The 27,136-nt window shown below is 42.9% G+C and overlaps 1 protein-coding gene across 3 annotated transcripts in view; it reads right to left on the reverse strand.

Annotated features, from left to right (window-relative positions):
- ZFYVE28 (zinc finger FYVE-type containing 28) overlaps positions 1-27,136 on the reverse strand; it is a 119,812-nt gene that overhangs the window by 38,499 nt on the left and 54,177 nt on the right. For 2 of the 3 annotated variants that reach the window (XM_069977319.1, XM_069977318.1), the window contains exons 2-5: positions 15,447-15,587; positions 6,212-6,349; positions 3,720-3,922; positions 1,233-1,322 (exon numbers count right to left, since the gene is read on the reverse strand). In XM_069977319.1, the coding sequence (XP_069833420.1) occupies positions 1,233-1,322; positions 3,720-3,922; positions 6,212-6,349; positions 15,447-15,587 (572 nt within the window). Of the gene's footprint in view, positions 1-1,232; positions 1,323-3,719; positions 3,923-6,211; positions 6,350-15,446; positions 15,588-15,680; positions 15,725-27,136 lie in introns of those variants that run through there. The other variant, XM_069977320.1, reaches the window with a different exon arrangement.

Genomic DNA, 27,136 nt, shown 5'->3' on the forward strand with positions numbered 1-27,136 from the left:
TGTTACTGTTACTGAAGTGTCACTGGCGGTTCTAAGTTGGGGGCCCACCGGAGGGTGGGCCTGTACGACACTGGTCTCATTCATTGTCCATTTATGTCAGCTAAGACTGACAGCTCCACTGGCCTTCTGACTGGACACCAGGGCTGTCAATCATAGCAGAGAGTGAAGGCCGGGAATACTCCATAAACGATCAGCAGACAACGTGCATGTTGGCTGATCATTGGCTTTTATTACACAAAGCTATTATCATCCGTAATGACCACAGCGAGAACCCCCCCCCCCCCCCCTTTTTTTCCTTACTGCCTCCCCTCCCTCTTTTCTCTCTTCTGCTGATTTCTTCTTGTCCTCTCCCTACTTTCTATTAGTTTGGGGTTTAGTCTGCTTGATTGTATAGTTATTGTTACCCTACATTTGTATGTGTCATCCCATGCTGATTTCTGCACTTTTGCCTGCGCCTATCAGGCAAGTGTTCTAATGTTTTATTTTGGAAAACTTTAATAAAATTTAGAAAAAATAAAAAAAAGGATGGCCACGGCAATAGGTAGTTCTAAACTCCCCTCCCCAACCTCTGTATCATTGTGCTGGCTCAAAAATAACTTTATAAGGTTTTTTAACTTACATTGCATTGTATGTATGACATCAAAAGAAATTCTCCAATACCTTTAAGTAGACATTTTTAACGGTTTTCCTTCTGCACCTTGCATGTATTACAATACACTGTAAGATGCTGGATGCCGTTCTGTGCAGACCCCATCAGCTGGGCTCTGTGTCAGCTTAGGGTGCCTTTACACAGATAGATTATCTGACAGAAGTTTGAAGCCAAAGCCAGGAATGGCTTTGAAAATCGAAGAAATCCCAGTCTTCCCTTTATGACCTGTTCTCTGTTTATAGTCTGCCCCTGGCTTTGGCTTGAAATATCTCTTAAATAAATCTCTGTGTAAAGGCAGCCCCAGTCTCCAGCTCTTCATGACTTCAACCTGAATGCTCACCTATGATGAAGTCTGATCAGATTTTAGCTTAGACTTGCATTCACACAGGAGAGGCTGGAGACTAAGCCAAAAGTAACTCAGCTGGTGGGGCTGACCCTGAACAGCATCAAGCTGCTTGCAGTGTATTGTAATAGATACAAGCTGCAGAAGTACAACTATTAAGATTGCTAATCAATACCATTATTTGCACATAAAATAAGCAAAGCAATAAAGAAAAAAACCCACCCTGGGATGCTTACTTACCTTTCTACAGTTTCACAGAAAAGGACGATTACTTCCTGCTGCACATAGTACTCTTTCGGGGATTTTACAGGTACCATGGCAGAAACATAGCTGCAGGAGAAGAGAAACAGATGTGGATGGTAAGTGTGTGTACTCGGTATAAGTATGCCAACACACACGTGCACATGAGCAAACTTGGACGCTACCAGTTCCCTTGGCAATGCTGTCTCTACTCAGTCAATAAAGTTAGTACTGACTGGACAGTGTCAGAGTGTAGGGCCCTATTCCATTTATAGGGGGAATGGTAAGACCAATTTAGTCATACATTATTAGGAGGAACAACAGAGGAACAGCTAAATGCAGACTGTATACAGAAACAACCATGATTCAAAGGCTGATAGGTCCCCTTTACTAGTTTACAACTAAATCCTAAAAATATATAAAACTAATTTTTTTTTTGCACATTCTTTTGAACCCATTAAATCAATAGGAAAAAATGGCAGAATCTGACATCCTGTGGGAAATAATTAAAAAAAATAAATTGCGACATATGGGTAGGATTTATAAAATGTTATACAGTGTGGGAGTTTAGCCATATAGAGTCGCAGGTAAAATCCACAAGTAATCTATCCTATGTTGAGTCTCTCTTAAAGGGATTAATGCAGGATTAAGAAAAAAAAATGGCTGTTTTCAATTAAAAACACTGCCACACCTGTCCTCAGGTTGTGTGCGGTATTGCAACTCAGCTTCCAATCACTTCCATGAAACTAAGTTGCAAAACCCTCCCCCAAACTGAGGAAAGGAGGTGCTGTTTATAGAAGAAAGTGGCCATGTTTTTCTAACCCCAGGCTTGTCCCACAATGGTGATCGTAGGAGTTTCTGCTTGCTTACTGGATACACCCTTTAAACCTTTTCTTTTTTTAATGCTTACATAGATACCTGCTATCCAACTTAGTGATTATTGATTGGACTGGAAAAACTATGGAGTCTAATGGTCCGTTTACGCAGAGCGATAATTCGCCCAATTGATCATTTATCGATTTTGAACAACAATTTGATTTTTATAACAATCAGCATTTAGATGACGGGATAAATCGTTTTTGCTATCGTTTTACGATCGCTTAAGCCCATCTCACACATTAAGATGAATCTGCGAAAGACTGTAAAGGGGAAGCGATCTGCGAATTTTTAGCAAACGACCAACAATGATTTGAGAACACGTTGACAGATCACAATGAACAATTTCTCGCTCGTCGCTTGATCGTTCGCTGTGTTTACAGGAGCCGATAATCGCTCAAATGTGACTGTTATAACGAAAATTCAAATGATAATTGGTGTGTGTAAACGGACCATAATTCCACCCCTTGTACCTTGTACATATAAGCTTGTTGGAGCTGTGGTCTAGGGGTAAATTACATACATATAAGCCAAAAGTTTCATCTGGTTCCTGATCCTAAGCAAATGCCGGGGGATTTCTAGTGTGTGAAATACTAGTTCTTTTATACCTGTCCGTTTTGTACAACACGAGAAATGATAAATGAAGGAAAAACACAGAAATCATTGGGAGGAGTTCACCAGTTATAAGAGGCCAGCAACTCTTACACAAAGCTAGTTCCAATGTTTAAAGGGGTTGTCTGGGGAAAACAACCGAAGGTGTTGGCACCCTGCTGATCAATTATTGAAAGTCTATACATGGGACAGGCTGTCACGGTTTTATCCCAGAAAACACTTTAAAGCAAACCCCAACCCCTGATAGTGTTAGGTAGCTGTTATCAACTCAGGTCCTATCCTGGTGCAGTCCCTTTTCATAAAATCCTCTTTCATTCAGGAGGAGTGGCGTCAAAGAGGCAGGGCCTAGAGCATCCTAGGCCTGCAAAGGCTCTTAGTTCATCCTCCCTGTCCTATCTCCTAGCTATACCCCAGGGCCAGATTATCTTCACCAGTACCGTTCCAATTCTGCGTGCGTGTCACCAAAATAACAAGGCTTATCGCTAGTTCTGAAGATGAGAAGCCCAGCCGCGTCACCAGTAAAAGCGGGGAGGAAGAACTGAGAAGCCCGCCTCTTTGACCCCGCTCCTCCTGAATAAAAGAGGACTTGTATGGCACCAGGACCGCCTTTGACTTCAGATAGGACATGAATTGATAACAGATACCCAATGGTATTAGTGGTTTCCGGAGGGTTGGGGGGTGTATACAGATTCACTTTATGTACCCTGTTAGTATGCTAAATGGTAAATAAAAGTAAAGGGGTCTTTATTCAGGACCCCCATCATTTCTAAATTCTGTGTGCACTTCATGTTCTCTATAAGCCACATAAACTGGAACAGGGAGTGAAGTGGGTGGTCTGCTCACTTTAATTCACATACCTGCTCGTTCCACATACTCTGAGCACCAATACAGTAATGGTGGCAGTATTTTTTTCAATGCTTTTCTTTACGGTGAACCAGTCTAATGACCAAAAAAATTTACTTTTAAAAGATTCCCAGAATATACACTAATGCGGTTTACCTTAGTTCAAACTCTGCAAAGAGAACATCAAAGTGCCGAAGAGAGTCTTTCATTTTTTCCGTATAGATATTCAGATCCCTGAGAGCCTGGTCTCTGATGATATTGCGCACTTCCTCGAGGCTTCTGGTGAGGTCTTTAGCTAGCGGTCTCATAGCCATGCTCTCTATCTCTCGGTTCATGATGATTGAACCGGCAGCCAAACACTGGTGGAAGAGATAAGGATTAACAACAAGAAGTCATCTCCCTATTCAAAATAGCCAGAGTAAATTAAGGTTAAAGGGGTTCACTTAGAAAACCATGGCCGCTTTCCTCCACAAACAGCACCTCTCCTGTCCTCAGTCTTGTTGTGGGGTTTTGCAGCTCAGTTCTATTAAAGTGAATGAAGATGACTTGTAATACCACACATAACCTGAGGACAGGGGTGGCACTGTTTTTGCAATAAAGTAGTCGGACTTCTTTCTAATTTTGGATAACCCCTTTAATGTATGCTCTAACTGGCAGGTTATAAAAGGCACCTGTGCAAGTGCATGTAAAAAAAAGTGATAACCCCGAGGCCAGCAGCATTTCTTATACTCTGCGGAAAGTGACGGTCCCGTAAGAGCAAAAACACACTTAAAATTAGTGTCATCTTTCTTATGTGAAATAGAGCTCAGCAGTAAAGCATCAGCCTCCACAGCATGAGATTACTGGAGGGAAATATGAGAGCGGGAAGAAACACATGAATAATTTATTTATATTGTTTACTGTCAAGGCAATTCTCCACTTGTTTCTCTTGTAATATTATTAGCCAGAAAATGGCTGTTTTCAATTATAGATCAATATGGGGGGAAAAAAAGTACAACTATTATCATAGTATTATTATATTACTCTAGAGCTATTATTATATTACTATGCTATTATTAATACTAGACTACTCTAAGGTTATTAAGAGTACTGTATTACTATTTCCTTTAGTGGTGGTAATATACATTACAATGTTACACTAGCATTATAATTCTTCTATATTACTCTAGTCTCTAGTACTAATCCTTTAGTGATACAGATATATCACTGGACATATAATATCTTACCATATGAAGGACTTCTTGGTGGCCTCTCTCCTCAAAACTAAATGTTATTGTTGGTGGACAGTGCCATAGGGGCGGAGTTTACCGGCCATGGAACCCCCATATCTCTGCCCACATCAGTGTTGTAGGTCCGCCCCTTTGTGATGTCATAGGTGACTAGGTCCCGCCCCCTCAGCATCATCATCATCAGAATGGGCCAACCTAGAGGCACAGCCTCCGCCGTCTCTGTGACAGCCGGATTAGATGGGGCAGGGCCTAGGCCTCTAGGTTGGACCATTCCAATGGCTGTGGAGGGAGCAGGGCCTAGACAACAGTGATATCACTGAGGGGCCTATGACAACGATGTGGGTGGAGAAATGGGGTTCCACAGAAGTTAAGCCCCGCACCTACAGCACTGTCCACCAATACCAACATGCATTTTTGAAGGGAGAGACCACAAAGAAATTCTTTATACAATAATGAAATGAAATGTCCACAATATAAGCTTCCTGTTTTATTCTTGCCTGACCACCATTTAATATAAAAATAATTGTTGGCATACCCTTCAAATCTTTACCAAGTAGAATTTGGGCAACCCCTTAAAGGGGTTGTTCAGGCTTAGAGGACGATGGCTGCTTTCTACTAGAAACAGCAGCACTCCTGTCCTCAGTTTGGGTGTGGGGTTTGGAGCTCAGTTCTATTGAAGTGAATGAAGCTGAATTGTAATACCACATACAACTTGGGGACAGGGGTGGAGCTGTTTTTGCAAGAAAGTAACTCTGCTTTTTCTAATCCTGGACAATCCCTTAAAGGCTACAGGCATTTCTAAAATGCATTATTTTTTATTCTTGATTTGTACTTTAAATGGTGCAAAAAATTAAATAGGTCTTTTTTAAACATTTTGTTTGTGCTGCCTCTATAAATGTGCCTATAGGATTATGCCCTGCCTTTATTGCCTTGCATCTGAACTCCACTCTATCTCCAGCCTTATTGAATTGTCCTCCAAACACTCTCTCCCCCCTATCTACAATCTGGGCTGGTGTGTGACAAACTTTTAATGAAGACTATTAAAATGCTTTGTTTCACATTTAGAAAACAAAGTTACAATATAAAAAAATCCACACAACCCTTCCATAGTGTTATTACTGAGAGAGTGGCGTATTGTAATACACATCCTATCACAATTTGTTTTCTGGTCTTATAATCCTGTAATAAAATATCTGGCTTTCATAAGCATCTTGGATATAGTTCAACCAGGCAGAGGTCGGTCTGGAGGCCATTACTGTATTTAGTAGGATCACAAAATCCTCTATGTCCTGTACCGAGGTTGACAGCGCCCATTACTGCATTTGTGACTGAGCCCGCTATACTGTATGGGCTATAACCGACCATCTGCCTTTTACGGCAGCCATATTGGCAAAAATTAAATGGAACGTGATGGCTTACCTCTGCGCCAAACCAGAGCTGTCCAGCGAGATTATCGTGACGAATTTCCTCAGGAAATTTTACACAAAAATCCCGGTTTGCCCGCTCATGCTGTATGCATTCCTCCATTATCTGGTTTATGATATTCAAAACATTGTCCTAAATAAAGAAAAGAGTAGATAAAAGTTACAAAATTCAACCATTGGAGTTTTCTGATGATTAAACCTATTTTTTTTATATATACATAACATACAGTCTTTCAGGTTTTTCTTCTGTTTCTAATGTAAATTGTCTGCTCTGTTGTGACCTCGTGGTCTAGTGTACATCCTGTGATGGACTTCCTGTTCCTGCTGTGCACTCTAGTTGGGAATTCAGCTAATTATATTCATCCCACTAAACCTTCTTATCTATAAACCCACCCACTGGCTGATTGTAATAGGGCAGCTATGAGAGGAAGGCCATGAGAACCGCAATCACTGTTATGGCGATTTTGTGTTACCATCACTAACATGGTTGGATGAGCGCATGGAATTTGGGTGCAGTTTTGACCTCTGCCTGCCAGGGCTTATATCCTATAATATATTTTGTTCGGACTGCATGTTCTACAAGCGTCTTGTCATATATTCTGTGTGAATATTTAGGACATGAGGACATGGGGTCTTGGGGTGGGGAGGGGGAATGTTTTATTGTTTGTACAATGAAAAATTTTCAATAAAAACTAAACTATCGGACTTGGAAAAAAAAAGTAAACCCACCCACTATGCGCACAGGGCTTTCCCACATACCAAGAGTTGGCTGAATTCCCAACTAGGGTGTACAGGAGGAGCAGAAAATCTGTTACAGGGCATGTACTAGACATGAAGTTGTACTAATGAAGACAAAAGAACAGACAGGAATATTTTAGCCAAAGACATGCTATTACACATAATAAATATAGGTTTGGGAGAATACCACTCATAAGTTATAACCTCAATAGTAAGGTGTAGATTTATCAGGCAATGAACCCTGGAGAAAGAAACATGCAAACAGCTGCCCTTCAGAAAACGTAGAGCTCATATAAAGCATAGGACCTAAATGTGCACAATGTAATACTCCACCACTGGGTGGCAGCATAAGGTTACCCATAGAAGTAACAAACGTAACCTCTAATGCTTTAGTCGAAAAACGTAATTCAGGTAGTCTGAGTGATATCTGATGCTATGGTTACAAATTAATCACAATTTAATGCACCTGAACAGGGTCTGACGCTGGTCAAATAGGCAATTCCAGAGTTAATGGTCCGATATTCCCATTTCTTAGTCTAATGACTTGTGTGGAATCACACTCTATTGAGGCCATTCAACCGCAATAATTAACCGGATCAGAGATGTAAGAACTAAAATACTATGTGAATTAGCAGGAGCATAGCTATAGGGGGTAGTAGCACTATGGCCTCAATGCCTGAGAGGGTGTAAAAGCCCCTTTGTAACATAGAACATCCCTGATGTAGTCTCTGAATTGGGGGTCCACTCTATATCTTATCTAGTCTAGTATCTTATCTTGTCCCTGCACTTACTACTGCATCAAGGCTTCACTTCCTGGATAACATGGTGATGTCACTTTCTGGATAAAATGGTGATGTCACTTCCTGGATAAAATGGTGATGTCACAACCCAACTCCCAGAGCTGTGCGGGCTGTGGCTGTTGGAGAGGATGATAGCAGGGGGACACGGAGGGACACAGGGTACTGGAGGGACACTGAGCATCCCCCTGCCATCATCCTCTCCAGCAGCCACAGCCCGCACAGCTCTGAGAGTCGGGTCGTGACGTGACATCACCATGTTATCCAGGAAATGACATCACCATGTTATCCAGGAAGTGAAGCCTTGATGCAGTAGTAAGTGCAAGGAAAAAGACACTTTATAAGCATTTGCCGTAATAAGTGTATATTAGTGATTTGCATAACTTTTGTGGGGCAATATTATACTTTAATAACAATTTTCGCTGGTCTTCTCCTTTAAGGTGGTGCTAGAGACCGCTTTCTTTCTTCAGCAATAAAGCTATTTTGCATAATTTTTCCCCAATGGAGAATTTCCTTTAAGTCTCTTCAAAAGAGAACGACAATGACCTTACAATGAGGAAGAAGCCCAATATTGTATTTCTTATAGTAAGACTAGCCATGGTCTCTTGCAATTATTGGGTATGGTCATATTCCATTAATGCGACCTGAAGGTTGTCAGATTATCACATATTCTGGATAATTAAGTGATCAAAGGAAATACAAGTCACACTATCTCCTGCTATGGAATTCTCTAATAGTTTCTCACTCTAAAAGATACTGCAGCTCTGTGCTGGAATAAAGACCACAATAATGGTCTTCTCGAATAATCAAATGTTATATAAAAGGAACTATTCTTGGGGGAATGTCCAAGCCCATTCCACAGGACAAATGTGCATTATCACCAAAAGGCAACTAACACTGGCCAGTGCCCTGTGCCCAGCTCCCAGTTCATCTATATTATAAAAGTGAATATCTGTTCTCTATAGGCATCCAAATGCCTACAAAGTTTGGCCCAAAATTTGGCAAAAAGTTTCACTGGGTGTCTGGGAAATCAATAGCAATGTCCGTGCAGCCCTACTTACACGATTATCAAGCAGTGTAATAGACCTCGTAAGCGAACGCCGATCAGCGGTTCCTCACCTCATGGGTTGGGTCGTCTGATACGGTCTTAGGTTAAGTTCACACTGAGCTCTGAACCCCCTACCGTGGAATCCCGCCTGCCTCAGTGTCTCTATGGGACGGCTCGTGCACCTCCGCTCCCGCAGTTGTCCGCTTTGAGCAGAGAGCGACGGAAGCGGCGAGCCATCCCATAGAGACACAGTGCGACACTGAGGCAGGCGTGATTCAGCGGCAGGGAGTTCCACCGTGGTATTCTGCCTGTTTTACTCAGCGTGAACGGTCCCTTAACTTGAACTTATTGATTTAAACCTCAAGTCCAGGAAACAGTACAACTCAATGATAGAACCACCCACTGGACTCCTAAGCATGGAATATCAGATCTTCTCCTGACTATATCTAGCAATGGAAAAGGACGCTGGTTGACCTCAAGGAGATCAACCAAGACACCACAGAGACACCATATTTGCATATTTCATTTCCCAGGGGACAATGTTCCAGAATACACCGACGTGCGGTGTTTTAGTTAATCTCCCTGAGGTCAACCAGCGTCCTTATGCATGCACTTACTAGGCATTGCTCCCACTAGCCAGAATCCTGCTCCACACTGATGAGGGGCAAATGTTCCGAAACAGCTGTCTGTGGATGGATACCTTGCTTGGGTGGTTTCCTTGATTGGAGACATTCCTTGGCTTGGTTGTTCCTTACCGGGGGAAGGTCTGGCTAGTTCACTTACATCAAGACACGTGATGGTGTCTCTGCAGTGTTGTTTTGCATATATCTAGCAATGGGTGGGGATCTCAGCACCATGATTCCAACAAATAAAAACCTGTGGCATACGTCAACAGGTCTTTTGAGTGATTGGAAAATAGTGGTCAGACTTGAGGGAAAAATCACCGCCAGACCTCTTTGTTCCGGAAGAGATAGACCGATGTCATAGAGACATGTCGAAAGTTTTGATCAGTCCTGGTTCAGACCTGTACTGATCGTGAAGGACAAGCCAAGAGAAGACCTTGCTAAGCGCAGGCCTCTCCAAGCACTGTGTCCTGCAACGAGCAGGCTCCTAATGTAAATCTATGAATCCTGACTTTTTTTCTGACACAGAGCCAGGAGTGGACGTGCTGCTGCCTGATCTTTTCTCTTCACTCATTCTCCCTATCGGTACGGGTCTAAACACTCAGACTAGGACCAATAAAAACTTTTGGCATGCCTCTACGACATGTCTAAACTTTTTTATGATGACAGTGACACTTTAACCCATAGAGAACACAGGAGTACAAAGCCGTGCAGAACACTCCTGCACATGGGGCGGACGGGGGCCGGACAGGAGAGATAAACGACACCTGAACTGAAGACAATTCCCAAATATAATATTTTGGCTCCAAACGGGATCATTACTCAACATGTCGCTTACCCAGTCTTTGAGGGGGCTGCAGATTTGTCACAATAGATACTTTACTCGGTAACTAGACCGCTATATCCTTACCATTCCAGCTACGTGACAATGAGTCCCAACTCTATAACAAAGTGTGCCATTCTAGGCAGGATCATTTTTGACAGACAACCCGAAAACATATCAATAAACCAACAATGAGCCAACTTTATAGCCGAGAAATATCTGCACTGAATTGCAGACTGACGTGCGCCATAAATCCGGCGCTACCAGAAGTTAGGAACTTTTTTCAAATAACTAACTTTTGCACGTAAATTTTTAGTGGATGTAGTTTTGGTTGAATAAATCAAACAAGCGGAGGCAGCTGAAGCCCCATCTCCTGCATTTATTGACTAATCTAAAGATTTATCATCATCGGCTCGGAGAAATGCAAATTGCGTGGATATTTAGCAGTCCGTCCCCTGGATGGCTTCTCTCTCTTTTTCTCTCTGGCGATGAGGGTGGAGATTTATTGGCATTGCAGGAGGAAGCATTTGTGGAAAGGAGGCGAGTGCCCGTTGTAGGGAGACAGCAGCACATTGCACAGCTCATTGGGCCCGGAGATGAGGCGCGCTGCACACTTCACGCTCGGAGACGTCCCCATGTAGTTAGCGCTCATTACACATCACAATGACAGCCATTACCTAAGCTCGTCACCGTGCAAAAAGCAAACAACGAAGGCGGGCAGAAAGAGTAAGAAAAGAAAAAAAAAGCTGCAGTCTAATGAACGTCTGATTATCCCAGTTATTAATTCTTCACCGATCTGAGAGTCTTTGATAGTTCACGATGACGGAGCAGCCGCACAACCATGTAAATAAGTGAACGGAAACTTCCAGCACTGCCTAGACATGGATAGCGCACCGTGACAGAGCACAATGCTGTCAGCAAGACACCGCGCTATCACGCTGCTCTTTCTGTCAGAAGGTATTTATTTAATTTCTCAGTATTTACAGATATAGCAGAGCCGAATCAGTCACTAGCCTTTCCCACCATACATCGTGAATTAAAAAGCACCTCTTCGCGCTGTTTTACCAAGTACTTTCCTATAAAATGGCCTTCAGCATTCCTATAAAATGCTGGAGGACAGGGTATGGTCACATGCGGTGGATAGGCTACAGATTTTGACTTCTCTAGTAAAGTGGGTTAAGGGAAACTATCAGTAGGTTAGATGAACCTAACCTGCTGATAGCCCCCCTATTGCACAGAAGATGCAGAGGAGGAAGGTATGTCTCTTACCTTCCTCCTCTGAGCTGTTCCGCTGCAGTTAGTCATGTTCCCCTGGTCTGGTGAGACCATTAGGAGCACTGCCCGCCCCTACAGCACCATCTGCCCCTGGCTGTCCCACCCCTTTCTAATGATAATGAATGGAGTGGGCTGGCTGGGGGCGGGTGGGATCAGCGTTATAGGGGTGGGCAGTGCTCCTAAGGGTTTCACCGGACTGTGGAGCACATGGTTAACTGCACCGGTACGGCAGGTAAGACACATACCTTCCTCCTCGAGTCTCCTGTGCAATAGGGACATTTCAGCAGGTTAAATTCATCTGGATTTTGTAGCAAGAAACTTGTTTATTCTGTTCTTAAAACCTTAAGGTGAGGTAAAAAAAACTGAAAAAAAACAAACCTTTATTATATGTAAAAAGTATTGATTGTTGGGGCCCTCGGGTTTAGACCCCCCCACCAATCGCTCAAAAGAGTGAGCTGGGAGAGTTTCTTTCCCTGGCTTGTTACAGGAGTCAGGTTCTAGTCTATAGTAAGTCTATGGAGGCAAACTCCTGCAACAAGACGGCCAGGGCAGTCGAGGTGCCGGCTCCAGTGTTGACCAGAATTCCATACTGTGTGTGCTGCAATAAAAGGGCTTTTATTGGCCAGGACATGTATGACATTCTGTGTACACATTTAATAGTATCTACCACTGATTTATATTCAATAAAACTAGTGACATGATTCCGCTAGCAGTTCCCTTGTTAAGGGAAAATTGTGGGGTATCCTGCCCCAAAAAAAAACTTTCAATATGTTACTGCCCCTAGAAAAAAAACATAAAAAACGGCATATTATCACCTTTCTGTGCTACCCCAGTGTTCTCCTACAACATCTTTGGGTCCTTGGCTGAACGACCAGTCTGTCTCGGAAGTGGAGGCGAGATAACTCAGCCGGGGACCCAAAGACCTAATTAATGGCTGTGCAGCTGTCTCATCTAGGTCAGTGATTGGCTGGGCAGGCCGTCACTGCCAGACAGGTCTGTCTCAGAAGTGGAGGTGGGACTGCTCAACTGGGGACCCACAGGTGACTTAGGAGGACACCAGCGGAGTGCACAAAGGGAAGACTAAGCTTTTTAAATATGTTGCTACCCTGGTGCACAACATAATAACGTATACTTTGGCCATAATAGCCGTATTTGCGGATTCCCTAGGGCTGTATGCAACCTTGTCAGCCATTGTTATTCAAAAGCTGAGCGAGTGGACTTATGCTCGAGTCACGCTTATCTATAATGGGGGATATCTGCCGGATGTGGCAGAAACTCTCCCTGTAATAGGGCCTTAAGATTTAATTCCAGACAATGACATCAATCAGACTTTCCTATGGAGTAGGCAAACACAAGCTGGTGACTTCATCCTCAATGCAGATACAGGAGCATTTTTCATTGGTCATCTATTCAGTTAAGGGTCTGGACAATCTGCCCTTCAATATATGATCAGGGGGTGCAGACCAGGTACTCCACGAGAGCCTCGATGTCTGCAGTACAGTAAAGAGAGTGGGAAGCTGGCAGCTCCTATAGTGGCCATGCTGGCTTACTGCAGCTCAGCTTGACAATTAAGAAGCTCTTTCTCGTCTTCATTTGCAAAAGAGTAGAATGCAATTTCCTATTCCCTTTCATCAGCCATTTCTGGATAGGGAGAAGCGGACTACAGTTCTTTAATTGGAAGTCTAAGGAAATCCCTGCAGTCATGATCCTTCTATTGACATAGCTATCAGCATCTCTTCCTACAGGTGTGATGCCCCTTTAACATGTCACATTGCCACTAGTCAAAGCAAGGGTAGAAGCATCTGGAGGCAGCATAGTCATCCGCCATGCTTGTGTAAATGATTGACATTGATGCAAAGATTTCCTTCATATCTGATGTCAGCCATTAGCTGATCTTGCGGCGGCTCCTTCTCGGAGGCAGCAGGGGGTTAATGATGAAAGCGGATCTCGCTCGGCAGGAACTAAAGCGTTCTTTTATAGCTTAAACTCCGCTTTCCTAAACATCAGTTTATCACATTATTGGCCTGTATTCTTTTGGCAGCGCACGTATTTAACTAGGAACACAAACACAAGCAATACTTACATCTATAGACTCTAATCAGCTTTATAATAAAGCCCCCGGGAGTTCGCTGGCATCTGGCTAACTTCATTTGCATTTAGTGTTGTCTTTTGCAACCTCTAAGGGTAAGTTATTTTCAATGAAACTTTCTATGATAAGATTAAAAAATTGCAGGGCTGGTAAAAATCTTCATGGTGCCCCCGCCGCCGGCAGCTGTTTTTACAAACACAAAGCGGCTGATGCGGCCCAGATGACACTGACTGCGCCGTGATTTATCGGGACGCTGCTGCTGCTACTCCGGAAATTTACATTTTCTAAGGAAATGGTAACGTGGCATCCATCCTAATACTAGCATGAAGATATACTGCCAATGCAAGAGAAGATTTAAACTGGCACCTAAGTTTTGGGGTTCTTTTGCACAGATCTAATGATCCAACAGGTTACTTAAAGGGGAACTATCAAGCAGGTTAGACAAATCTAACCTGCTGATAGCTCCCTAGTGGGCATGGGGCGCTGACGATGAAGGAAAGTCTGTCACCTTCATCCTCAGCACCGTTCCCCAGCTATTAGTGTTGCCCAGTAAGCTGTTAGGAGCACTGGGACGTGGCTACCACCGCTCCAAGCACCGATCCGGCTTAGTCCTGCCCCCCACACCCCTGCGGAAGGCAAGATCAGTGCTCGGACAGGTGGTAGCCACGCCACCATTTTAACCTGCTGACAAATGAGATAGGAATACTGCTTTAAAGAGGAACTTACATAGTTATACTTCTGAATATTATTAAGTTATACTCTGATATTCTGCTCCCTTCCCTTCCATTGTTTACAGCTCATTTTCTAGGTTCCCAACCACCACTCTGCTCTAAAAGCAGTGGTTTAGCTGGTGTGTATATAAAGTTATAATATAGATGTTGATGGCCATATGGTGTATACTGTGTTATATACATAAATATGTAGACTATAAAAGGGGAGATTTATCAAACTTAGTGTAAAGTGAAACTGGCTGTTTCACTTTATACCACGTTTGATAAATCCCCCCCATCTTTAGCTTTATACACACACAAACACACACAAATATATATTAGCCAGACCACTGCTTTTAGAGCAGAGTGGTGGTTGGTAACCTAGACAATGAGCTGTCAACAATGGGATGAAAAGAGCGGCATATGAAAGGAAGGAGGCAAATTTGCTAAATGAATGTAATGGTCTCTCTAATTTTGCATAATGCACAAAGTTATGTCATAGGAAACATGCACAGTGATGTCATTGTATATAGTCCTAATATGGGGATAATGTACACCATGATACAGCATAGGAATGACACACACAGAGGTTACCATGTACAACACTGTGACCTCACAGCATAGGAAAACAAACCTACAGTATATTACGTCACACAGATATAAAGAGCACATGATGACACCGTACAAGGATAATGTAGTGATAGGCAATACAGCAACAAAGTAATACTGCAGCCAAGGTTAACCATGGGGCTCTGTAGTAATAGGTGGGTTGCAATCACATTTAAATGAGAAGTCCAGGCGAAGGCAAAAAAATTATTTTGGGCTGGGGGTGGGGGAACATAAAAAATAAGAGGCCATATTCACCTGTCCCAGTGCCCGTGCAGCGATGTGTCCCGTCCCAAAAGATGATACCGGGTGGGGTATGGGAGCTAAGTGTATTTTTTGTTTTCCACCCTATCCACTGCCCATAATGATTTTTGTCCCTGTACCTCTTGTTATGTGCAGGTGAAAATGACCCCCGCACCCCCAATGTTGGCATGCAATAAAAAGGTTCTTTTGTACCTTTTACCACTTCCAGAGTAGCAACCATGGTAAAAACAGGTTCAGCAGCAATATATTAAACATACCTGACATGAGCGAAACTGGTTGACGAGCAGCGTGCACCTCTGAGGGTCCTTCCTTCCATCCAGGCTGTCCAGCTCCGCAGCCACTTGGTTGAGCTCTTCGTCTGCATAGTAGAATTGCGCAAGAAGCTGCGGATCCGACCTCTAAAAGACAGCAAAAAATAAATAAAAACATTTAAAGGGATGAGTAGAGTCTCCTCTCCAGCAGTTACATCACACAATGCAAAATAGATTTACTTTATGGTAGAGAGAGATCCCTTTTTATCCAGCACAGCTCCATCAAATCTGTAGCGGCTGTGCCTGGTACTGCAGCTAGTTTTCATTCATTGTACTACCAGGCAGCACGCATTTTATAGTGCCATCGTTTATCCCTTTACATGTTATCAGTGAGGGGCAGACACCCAGTAAACAGATATTAGTGGACTATTCTTAGTCCTTAAAGGGAATCTGTCACTAGTTTTACACTGCATTAAATGAACGCAGCATAAACTAGTGACAGAAATGCTGAACAGAACAATGTATTACTTCTATCATTCTGTTCAGCCGTTCTCCTAATATGCAGGAGAATAGGAGTCTTGCCACACCCCTAACCCCGCCCTTCAGCTGCTGATTGACAGTTGACTGCCTATACACAGCATGGATAGATAACTGCCAATCCGCAGCTGGTGGGTGGAGTTTTCTGCTTCTAATGAATATCCTGGACTACTGGGCTCATGCACATAATGGAGAGGACTACTTATTGTCCATGTTATTTAGGAGGATATCGCTGAATCAGTTGCACAGAACAATGTAAGTGATACATCATTCTGTTCAGCTTTTCTGTCACTACTTTATGCGACTTTTAGATCTTTAAAGGGTCAGTCCAATTATATCGTGGGGTTGCCAAGGCAACAAAAAACACCTGGCGAGTTCCATGCATAAGCCCTATTCTATTCAAAAGGGCTTACACAAGAAACTTGATGGCCATCGTATGGTTGCCCCAGCAACCCAACGTTAGCTGCATCTCTCCTTGTTGAACAGTGGAGAGCACATGGGCCCTTTAAGTGTACATCAGAAAAAACAAATACATCAGTAAATGCAATTCCCCAAATTATAATAGTAGTAGTAATAGTACTACTAATAGTACTACTACTACTACTACTAATAGTACTACTACAACAACAACAACAATAACAATAATACTAATAATAACACAGGTCAACAGCATTTTTGGGGCCAAAGATATTTCAACGAATTTAGGGTAACTTTGGGGTGCTGATTCTGAATATGTCATCAGTTTTGCCAGATTGGCTCAAATTTTTGAGAATTTTCTTGAAATGTGTAAAAAAAAAAAAAAAAAAAAAAAAAGGACGTAATTTTCTACACGCGCATTAACTTTATTGCTATTGTCATGAATACAATAAATTTTACAAAGTAAATGTTGATTTTAGTTTATTTTAACTAGTTTTAGAAAGTAATCTTCAAAAATGAACAAGACATGAAAAAAAACTTGAGCCAATCTGGCAAAACTGATAGCATATTCAGAATCAGCACCCCAAAAATACCCCAAAATCATTAAAATATTTTGGACACCAGTAAATTTTTTTTATTTGTTGACCTGTGTAATCATACGGAGCCTTTTGTTTCTTGAATTATATACAGCAAATATATATGGTTAATACTGACTGGTAAGCGTTAAAAGGGCGGCTTTTACAGATGAATCAATGGAACCTATTTCAATCTATCCCCAGCGTCCTTGTGAACCGTAGCACATTAGTCTCGGTGGAGAGAACCTGCACAATGTATCATGGAGCTTCGATTTTCTGTGCTCTCCCCCCAAAAATATTTAGCATGATGTGCTTTTTTTTGTAAAGCACAGGTTTATTTATTTGTAGCCGAGCCTGGCTGCCACAACACAGCGATAAATGTGATTTACGTCCGGAGAAACAATCCACCTTCCATCTATCGCCTCTCTTATGTGTAATAAAATCAGGACTGCCAGAGCCGGCTGTTCTCTCTCTGCTGGGGACCTAATAGAAATTCAGTGACCTCAACTTACATGGTGGTGGGAGGGGGGCTAGAAGTTCTGAGCTACAGAAACAAGAATCAGATACACGGAGGAGTCTGTGTGCTTAATCTGAATACTATTCCCATGGTGCACTGCATGAAAAATAAGTCTCTCCAATGTAAGTCAGTACTCCCCCTCCCTGCATCTAGGGCATCTCTCTAGCCAATCGGTATACTGCTTTAATACTGATAAAGTATCCAGAATCTGCTTTAGTGGGGCTAGTATTTTTCTTCTGGAAGAGAGCTAAGCTGCATAATAAAGCAAGAGAATGTGGTGCAATCGGTCAGCATGCAAGACTTAAAGGGGTTATCCAGCGAAAATCTATTTCTTTCCAATCAACTGGTTACAGAAAAATATATAGATTTGTAATTTACTTCTATTTAAAATCTCTAGTCTTCCAGTACTTATGAGCTACTGTATGCCCTGCAGGAAGTGGTGTATTCTTTCTAGTCTGACGCAGTGCTCTCTGCTGCCCCTCTGTCCATGACAGGAACTGTACAGAGTAGGAGAGGTTTTCTATGGGGATTTGCTTCTGCTCTGGACAGTTCCTGCCATGGACAGAGGTGGAAGCAGAGAGCACTGTGTCAGACTGGAGGGACATACAGCAGCTGATAAGTATGGGAAGACTTGAGATTTTTAAATAGAAGTAAATTACAAATCTAAATAACTTTCTGAAACCAGTTGATTTGAAAGAAAAAGATTTTCTGTGGCTATATCATGTATAACGCCAGGACCTTTAGATTATTTACTTCAATAGGTGGCACTTCAGCTAAGGCCGTATTGCACAGCTCGATGTTCCAGGGGAACAAAGTTCTTGGCAGCTGAACAATTGTTTGGCCATCAGTTATTGAAGGTGTATGAGGATATTAAAAGTGTTGTTCACCCCCAAAAATTATTTCAAATCAACTGGTGCCAGAAATTTGTAATTTACTTCTATAAAAAATTTCAATTCTTGCAGTACTTATCAGCTGCTGTATGTCCTACAGAAACTGGTGCATTCTTACCAGTCTGGAGAGCTCGAGAGGTTTTCTATGGGGATTTGCTGCTGCTCTAGGCAGTTCCTGTCATGGACAGCAGTGGCAGCAGAGAGCACTGTGTCAGACTAGAAAGAATACACCACTTCCTGCAGGACATACAACAGCTAATAAGTACTGAAAGGCTTGATAACTATTAATAGAATTACAAATCTCTGGTACTCGCTTCGACCAGTTGATTTGAAAGGAAAAAAAAAAAAACAACGTTTGCACCTTGACAGTTCCTGTTAAATATGTCAAATACATCCATAGCCACCCCATTCACCTTACTGGCCTTTGTTAGGCTGATATGATATACTATATAATATAAAAAAAAAAAAAAAAAATGTTTTTTTTTATCTATACATTTAATTTTCAAAAAACTTTGCAGAAATCAATAGTACAAGTGAATATTATTAAGTCTGTAGTAGATTTTATTATTAGGTAAAAGTGCTTCTCTCTGTACTCACAAGGCTGTTGTCCCTCCTCACTGCTTATGTGTTCATTATCAAGAAAAAGCTGTCTACAGCAGAGAGAAGGAGAGTGAAGACAGGTTTGCACTTTCTATGAGCAGTGAAACTCGCTGCATATCCCGTGTGTAGTCAATGGCAGGCAAAATTTGTCTGCAGCCCGCCCTTTTAACCCCCCCGGCCGCCGGAGCGTATACTTTACCTGATCCCGGCTCCGGCGGTTCCCGGTGTCTTCAGCAAGCCGGAGCAGGGACCAGGTAAAGTATATGCTCCAGCCAGCCGCCGCCCGCAGCCTCAACACATCCTGCAGCCCCAACAGCCCCGATCATCCCCTCGCCCGCCCGGCAGCCCTGATGGACCCCCCCCCCCCCCGGCGATGGGGGGGCTGCGGGGGGGGGGGGCGATCGGGGCTGCCGGGGCTGCAGGATGTGTTAAGGAGGCTGCGGGCGGCTGGCTGGAGCGTATACTTTACCTGATCCCGGCTCCGGCGGTTCCCGGTGTCTTCAGCAAGCCGGACCAGGTAAAGTATACGCTCCGGCGGCCGGGGGGTTAAAAGGGCGGGCTGCAGACAATGTTTATCCCTGCTGCGATTTTGCCTGCCATTGACTACACAGGGACGGGAAATGCAGCGAGTTTTACTGCGTTTACGCAGCAAGAAACTCGCTGCATATACGTCCTGTGTGTTTGCACCCTTATAGTCTATGGAGGGTGGAGGGACTGAGGGGGATGCGTGAGCACGAGGAGGAGACAAATAGAATGTGCACTGTGCAGACACTGTGGCCACAGAAAACGCTGGATTCACAGGTTGGATTGCTCACTGCTGATCTGGGAACTTTTGAAGGTTTGTAGTGAGGTAGGATTGCAGGTTGTTGTTTTTAGTGACTATATAGTGTATAGGAGAGGCTGCACAGAGGCTGGTCGGCATCTACACTGAAGCTGAAAACAGGAAAAACAGAGACATGGAGTTTGCAGGGTGATAACATGGGGGGGGGGCAAGAAGGGGGAAGGTGGTTGGTTTTGTCTGGTTATGAAGGTTTGTGATGACAACTACTATACAGTATATAATAAATGTTTATATCTGTTTGTTCAACAATAAGTGTGAATTCTTCGTCATGGAAAGATAAGACATCCCCTGGAAATAGGACATAGCGCATCCTTGGGAGCTAAAATTAATATAAAGCACTGTCTTATTTTTGGGGAAACAGGGTACTTATAGAATAGTCAGATATAGTCCTGCCCCTCATGTACATACACAGGATGGCACATCCTGAAAAAAGTCACCTGGGCCAACATATGGCGCTGTTCGGCTTTACAGAAGCCCAGTTGGAAGCCTACGGGCCACCAATGATTATATTATATTTCAACATTTGCAAATATAAGGTGCTAAGAACATTTTTTACATGAAGAGTCTTGCTTTAGTTGCTTATAAACCGTACAACATACCCCTCCTATATGACAATAGAAGAACAGCAAAAGGGAATCCCCTGTGATCAGTGCAAAAAAAGTGTTTATATGTAGAATACCGCCCCATACTGCGAAAGTCAACACTGCCTTACTGTGACGTGGCAGCCGTCTGACTCTGAGCACACGCACCTCATGACACGAGGACAGAAACAAATAAACAATGGAGAAGGTTACATAAGGAGGTGCAAACAGCAGACGTCTGAGAGCAGCGTGACCCGAGGACATCACAGAAGTATACAGAGAAGTGTACACCGGACACCCCAGAGCAAAGCACCTGACTATCTCATAACACGACAACTACAAGGGGAACGGAGGTGCAACCAATGGAGGAAAATTACCAAAACGACAACCACAGCTCCATATCCTCGTTCCCTATTCACAGACCTAAACTTAGAATAATACAATTCTGACTGCCTGTAGCCACCACTGGGCACAGAGCGGCAACGTCACACCCGCTCAAGCACTATGTGAACTTGTGCATCTTATGGAATAAAGGGACCTGAAGTTACGTAGGGAATGCCACTGGTTCTTTTGCATGGTTGGACTTATTTCACACGTAGGCCGAGCCCCTCCGTTCACCTAGTCGATACCTTGCCCAATACCCAGAGTTGAAAGTAAAGTAGGTTGTGCCAAAGCTTTGTCTATAATAAAAAGCCACTGTGCTCTACATGGGGAATTAATAGATGTGAACCGAGCATAGGCACACCCTAGTCACTACTTCTGTAGGCACACCTTGACCAACTTGGTCTTGGTTGCAGAACCATTTTAAGGCTATAAACAGAGCCATGAAGACACTGCACAATGGACACTAGTGGATATTGAAAGACCCCATTAATTTTAATTGGGTTCATCTGGTTTCCATCTGATGCCCGCCATTTTATAATGGCACCTGCCAATTATAACCAAAAAAAAATAAAAATAATGAATGCTACTTTTTTTTTGTGTGGTTACCTAAATGTATTTTGCAATGGAGAACCTGTACTGACTGTCCAACCTTGCCTTATAGACAAGAATACTCCTATAGATGCACACTTGCAGGTACTCTTATGGATGTGGCCAATGGTTATCTAGATTTTTTATTAACCCAAGTAAACTTTAAAGGGGTTATCCAGCGCAATAAGAACATGGCCGTTTTTGCCCCACTCTTGTCTCCTGGTAGTGTGGTTTGCAATTAAGCTCCATTTACTTCACTGGAACTTCAATGGAGTTTCAAACCCCACCCAATCTGGAGACAAGAGCGGGGCAAAAGTGGCTATGCATTTGTAGCGCTGGATAACCCCTTTAATATCAAAGCCATAAGCTGTATCCATGTTTTCCAGGACTCATTAGGGTTCCATCCAACCTCTTTAGCCACCGATAATCATATGCCACAAGCTTGAGGTTCACTTATCTCTAGTATATACACCAGAAAAGTGGTGTTCTGAGGTTTTAGGGGTGAGACAAAAAGAGTAACGTTCTGAGGTTCTTGTTATACCACAAATGAGGGAAGTTGGTTTTCCTGTTACAAGGAAAATGTACGCAATAGAAGTGCCCTAGTAGGTGACATTATATACAGTTCTCTAAAAGAAAAAAAAAAAAAAAAAAAAAAGTCATTATCCACAGTACATATATTATTCACCACCTTTGAGGGTAACATCAACATCCCGGCATTAAATAAGGTGGATCCTATACACGTTATGTAATGTTACCACACTGTATGCTGATCATGTGTGACAATTACATCATTATATGTCAACCTGATACGGGACTATGTAAGCCGAGCTATAATAGAGATATAAACAGTATTTCAGGATGTGCTGAGCAAACAAGATGGCTGCACGAATGCTGGTAAATGATGCTTTGGAGGAATAATCTCCGTGCAGGTCATCACGTTCGTATATGATTACTCAACAGTTTAATACAACACATGAGATTTCCAGGGAATTCACCATGCGCTATCGAAAAACAAATCTCATTTTCCAGCTGCACAATAAAACATGAAATAGGTAGATGGCATTGTGCGTGCCGGCATCCTCTGCAGAATAGAGGGAATATATTTTATCGACATCGCCTTCGAGAATCATAAATAAAAGGTGTAATTAGTTCAGCTAAATCTAGGGAGATGCGAAGAAAGGCTCAAGATCGGCCTGGAAGTAAAGACCTGGATAACTCGACTGCAAGACAAGCAAAAATATATATCATAAATCCATACAGTCATGGGGATAAAGTAAGTTACTCTGGAGGACAATTGATCCTATAACACCGGAGGCTACAAGAACCCAATGGAGAGCCAAATGGGAACAACAGAGGCTAAAAGAACCCAACAGAGACCCAAAAAAGAGCCAAATGGAAAAAAAGGAGGCTAAAAGACCAAACAGAGACCCAAATGGGAACAAAAGGTTATAAGACCCAAGGAAGACCCAAATGCTAACAGACTACAAGGACACAACGGAGAGCCAAAAGGGAACAATGGAGGCTATGATACCCAACGTAGACCCAAATAGGAACAAAGGTTACAAGACCCCAATGGAGAGACAAATAGTAACAACAGAGGCTACTTGACCGAGCAAGGAGCCACATGGGAATGACAGGGCTATAAAGAGACAAAAAGGAACAACTGAGGATACAGGACCCAACGGAGACCCAAATGGGAACAAAGGTTACAAGACCCCAACGGAGAGCCAAATAGTAACAGAGGCTACTAGACCCAACAAAGAGCCAAATGGGATTAACAGGGCTATAGAGAGACAAAAAAGGAACAATGGAGGATACAGCATCCAACGGAGACCCAAATAGGAAAAGAAGTTACTAGATTAAAAAGAGCCATGAGCTTTCCAGTAACAGATAATACCCCTTAAATTCCCCTATACATGTGCGACCTATAGATAAAAAAAAATTTGTGCCAGTCCCAACTTTTGAAGGACAGTCCCAATACACAAGCATGGTGAATACAACAACCTTCATGGATGTAGGTAAACTCAGCGGTAGCAAAGGTTATAGGGCCAGTCAGGTGGTAAAGGTAATGTATAATGTCGCAGGGAATAACAAGTTTTTGGCTTTGTGCTACTATGTTGGATATCTGATATATGGCGCTGTTGTCCATGCCATTACTTATTGCTGCTGTGTTACTTTCCTGTAGAACCTTACGAATTCTAGTTGCACCCCTGAATACACAAGCAGCTTGTAACCAATTAACAACTATACACATGAAGTAGGTATTAAGGTGCCCATACACTTTCCGGGCTAGAGTAGAAGGACCTTGTTGGGCGCTGAACGGTACTTAGTTCAAACATATATTGAAGAGATGATTTATTGTCTCAGAAACGCGTTTCGAGGTGTAGTACCTCTTTATCAAGTTTAAAAGAGACATGTCCGAACAAAGTCCTTCTACTCTAGCCCGGCATAACTCTGAGGCTGTGACACATCTCCATTCTCTGGCATCGGGATCTCGTGGCTCAGGATCCTCGACAGCAAACTCTGGGACTGGCTGCTGCGGTTACTCCGTCTGTCTTCGTTGATAAGCGCTACTAGGTGTTGTACTCTTTGTACAACACAAAAAGGTGAGCATAACCATATGTGCTCCCCCTTCCCACCCGAGTATTGATGTTATTACCCTATGGCGCCTCTCTCTTCCTCTTAGCCTGCTTCATATTCCCATACACTTTCCGTGAATGTTGGACGAAGCTGGCACTGGTGTGGGTTTGGTTCACAGTATAAGGCTAAGTTCACACTGTGTACGAATCCGTACGCAGTTCTTACGATGCCGTACATGTGAAGCTGAAACTACGGGCGTGAGAAAAATAGAAATGTGGCCAGATGCGTACGAACCGCGAACATACGCCCGCAGTACAGTTATGCTTCCCTAGCTTGTTTCGAAGCGATCTGAGGCAGGTCATTTACTTTAAGTTCAATTTGGCTGAAATAAGTACTTTGTACGGGACCACATGGAAATCCACGGGCGTGAGTTTCAACATTTCAGTCCTCAAACAATGGTCTTGTTCATTTTTGACGGCGCCGTATACGATCCGGCCGTAAGCTCATACGTAGTGTGCATTGTGCGGGCGTATATCGTATACTTTCAAGCGAACGCATCAACCTCAAAACTACATGCGTATATTCGCGGTTCGCACTACGGACGGATTCATACGCAGTGTGAACATAGCCTAAAGGTGTATGGAAGCTTTTAAACTCTCCACAGACAGATGATGTTTGTGGAAATAAGTGTTGGGCGTGATGGATAACCTGATGCCAGAGCTGCCTCGCTGAAGCACATTAACACATTAACGTTCAGCCATGCCAAAGATTCACGTGTATGAGGAGGACGGGAGGCAAAACTGTCCGTCAAATAATTGTTTGCCCAACATTTATTGAAGGTGCATACACCCTTTACATTTTTTTCTAGATACTTACATGACTAGAATGTACAAAAATCTAATAAATTGATAAAGAATTAAGTAGCTAGCACCTCATCCCAATTGTTTTTCAACAGAAATTATTATAGCTCACACTGTAGGACAGTTAAAGGAAGTAGCTAACTTCTCCTCCTATATCGATTTCAATAAAAATGAATATGGCTGACAGCTTGGAACAATGAGAGAAAGTAGATAGCTTCTCCTTCTAACTGGATTTCAGAATAAAAGCTGGCAGACTAGGATGGAGAAAGGAAGTAGCTAGCTTCTCCTCCCATTTGGATTTCAGAATAAAAGCTGGCAGACTAGGATGGAGAAAGGAAGTAGCTAGCTTCTCCTCCCATTTGGATTTCAGAATAAAAGCTGGCAGACTAGGATGGAGAAAGGAAGTAGCTAGCTTCTCCTCCCATTTAGATTTCAGAATAAAAGCTGGCAGACTAGGATGGAGAAAGGAAGTAGCTAGCTTCTCCTCCCATTTGGATTTCAATAGGATAAGATTTTTATCACACTAATGGTCTCCCACCTTAAGTCACAGACCCAGATTTTTTTTATTTGTTAAAATCTCTGGAAACCGGCAGCATTCAGTGAAATATTCCTGGTATTTCTTTGTCATTTAACAACTTTCCTTGAAGTTGGGAATCCTTCTGTATGGTTCAGAACATTCACAGACCGTATGAAATGCGACTTAACCCACACACAGGAAACCAAACCAAAATCCAACTAGTTCCATTCATATTGCATCACCTCCAATGGTTGTAAAGAGTCTATTGTAGTCGGGAATAAATCATTCATAAACTGACAGAAGTGCAAATCCCGAAGCCGAGCGAGGGCCATACAGGACACAATCGTACTTCACATCATCAAGGATAATTTATGCTGCATTGCTGAATATTTTACACAGCGACTTGTAGAGTAGAATACGGGGCAGCACAGACGCCGTCTCTCCTTACTCCTGTACGACGCCGAGCGGCTCAAGAAAAATTTGTTGGATTTACAACTTAATTTCTCTCAATTTTAGTAATTTGAGATAATTAGAAAAGCATCAGCAGCATTAACAAAGCTTCCGACGTCTACCTGATGTTTCACGATATCCATGGAATTACTGCCCAGAACACAATTGATGCAACGCTGCAGCTGAGGGATCCTGACCCCTTATTGCATTGATTGTGGGGTCTCAGCACCTGGACCAACAACCAATAACACTTCTGTTTTTTTTATGACACATCAAAACTTTTTTTTTAATTGAGGATGCCTTAAAGGGTTATCCCACAAATGACAATAGCTGATGAGTGTTTAACCGTTAGGGGTCCAACTATTAAGAACCTAACAAATCATGAGAATGGAGGTCCTGCTTCCCTGTGGTTGAATGAGGCTTCAGTCACACATGTACAGTATGTATATATAGAATAGGAGTGGCGGCAGCGGATCGCTGCTATCTGCTATGGTCTTCCCGGACGATCTAGCGATCACACGGGCAGCCCCCCCCCTGCAGCTCCCCCCTGTACTCACATGGTCGCAGTTGCCCCCTGTAATAGGGGCTTAAGCAATCATATCTACTTGACTGATCAGAAGCTCGGACAATCACTCTGCCCTTCCTCCATACTTTCCATTGCATATCTGTGTTTACACTCCTCTAAGCGTGCAGACTCTCCACACTCTGTCTGTCCTCAAGACTGCCAGTACTCCTGTCTCATAAAACAAATCACTGTACACAGCACAGATGATATCCAGCAATGGCCAGGATTGGAGATAGCTCTGATCCTGGCTGTTAAACCCCTTACATGCAGTGTTTGATAGTGACCAAGGCCATAATAGTCCGTACCATAAAGAGCTTGATCTGAACATAAGTGACGCTCTACTCCGTGCAGTAATGTCAGCACTGGATATTCACCAATACTGTTGTCTGCCATCTAAATATGAAAAGATATTTCAGATAATGCAAAATGTAAATTTCTGCTCACGGAGAGAAGACCTTGGGAGAGCTAAAAATATCTATAGGCAGCCGGGTAATTGACATGCCAGAGATATTTCTAGGAATAGAAAGCCTTGTATAGATTAGGTGCTTACAGTCAGAGACTACAGATATACAAGACGCCACATCACCGCCACAGGTGTAAAGCCTAGACTTGAAGTAAGCCCCTTTGAATTACACTGGTGCATGCATAGAAGCTGTCCCCCTACCACCCACCACCCCATACACCCCCCTCCAAGATGTTAAACAGTGTAGACTAGAGATGAGCCCAACAATGATCGTACAGCATTTGAATACCGGTGGCTGAAGAAGGTGGAAGTCTGGGCAAACATGGCCTAA

This window comes from Dendropsophus ebraccatus, chromosome 7, assembly GCF_027789765.1.
Source record: "Dendropsophus ebraccatus isolate aDenEbr1 chromosome 7, aDenEbr1.pat, whole genome shotgun sequence".
Lineage (NCBI taxonomy): Eukaryota > Metazoa > Chordata > Amphibia > Anura > Hylidae > Dendropsophus > Dendropsophus ebraccatus.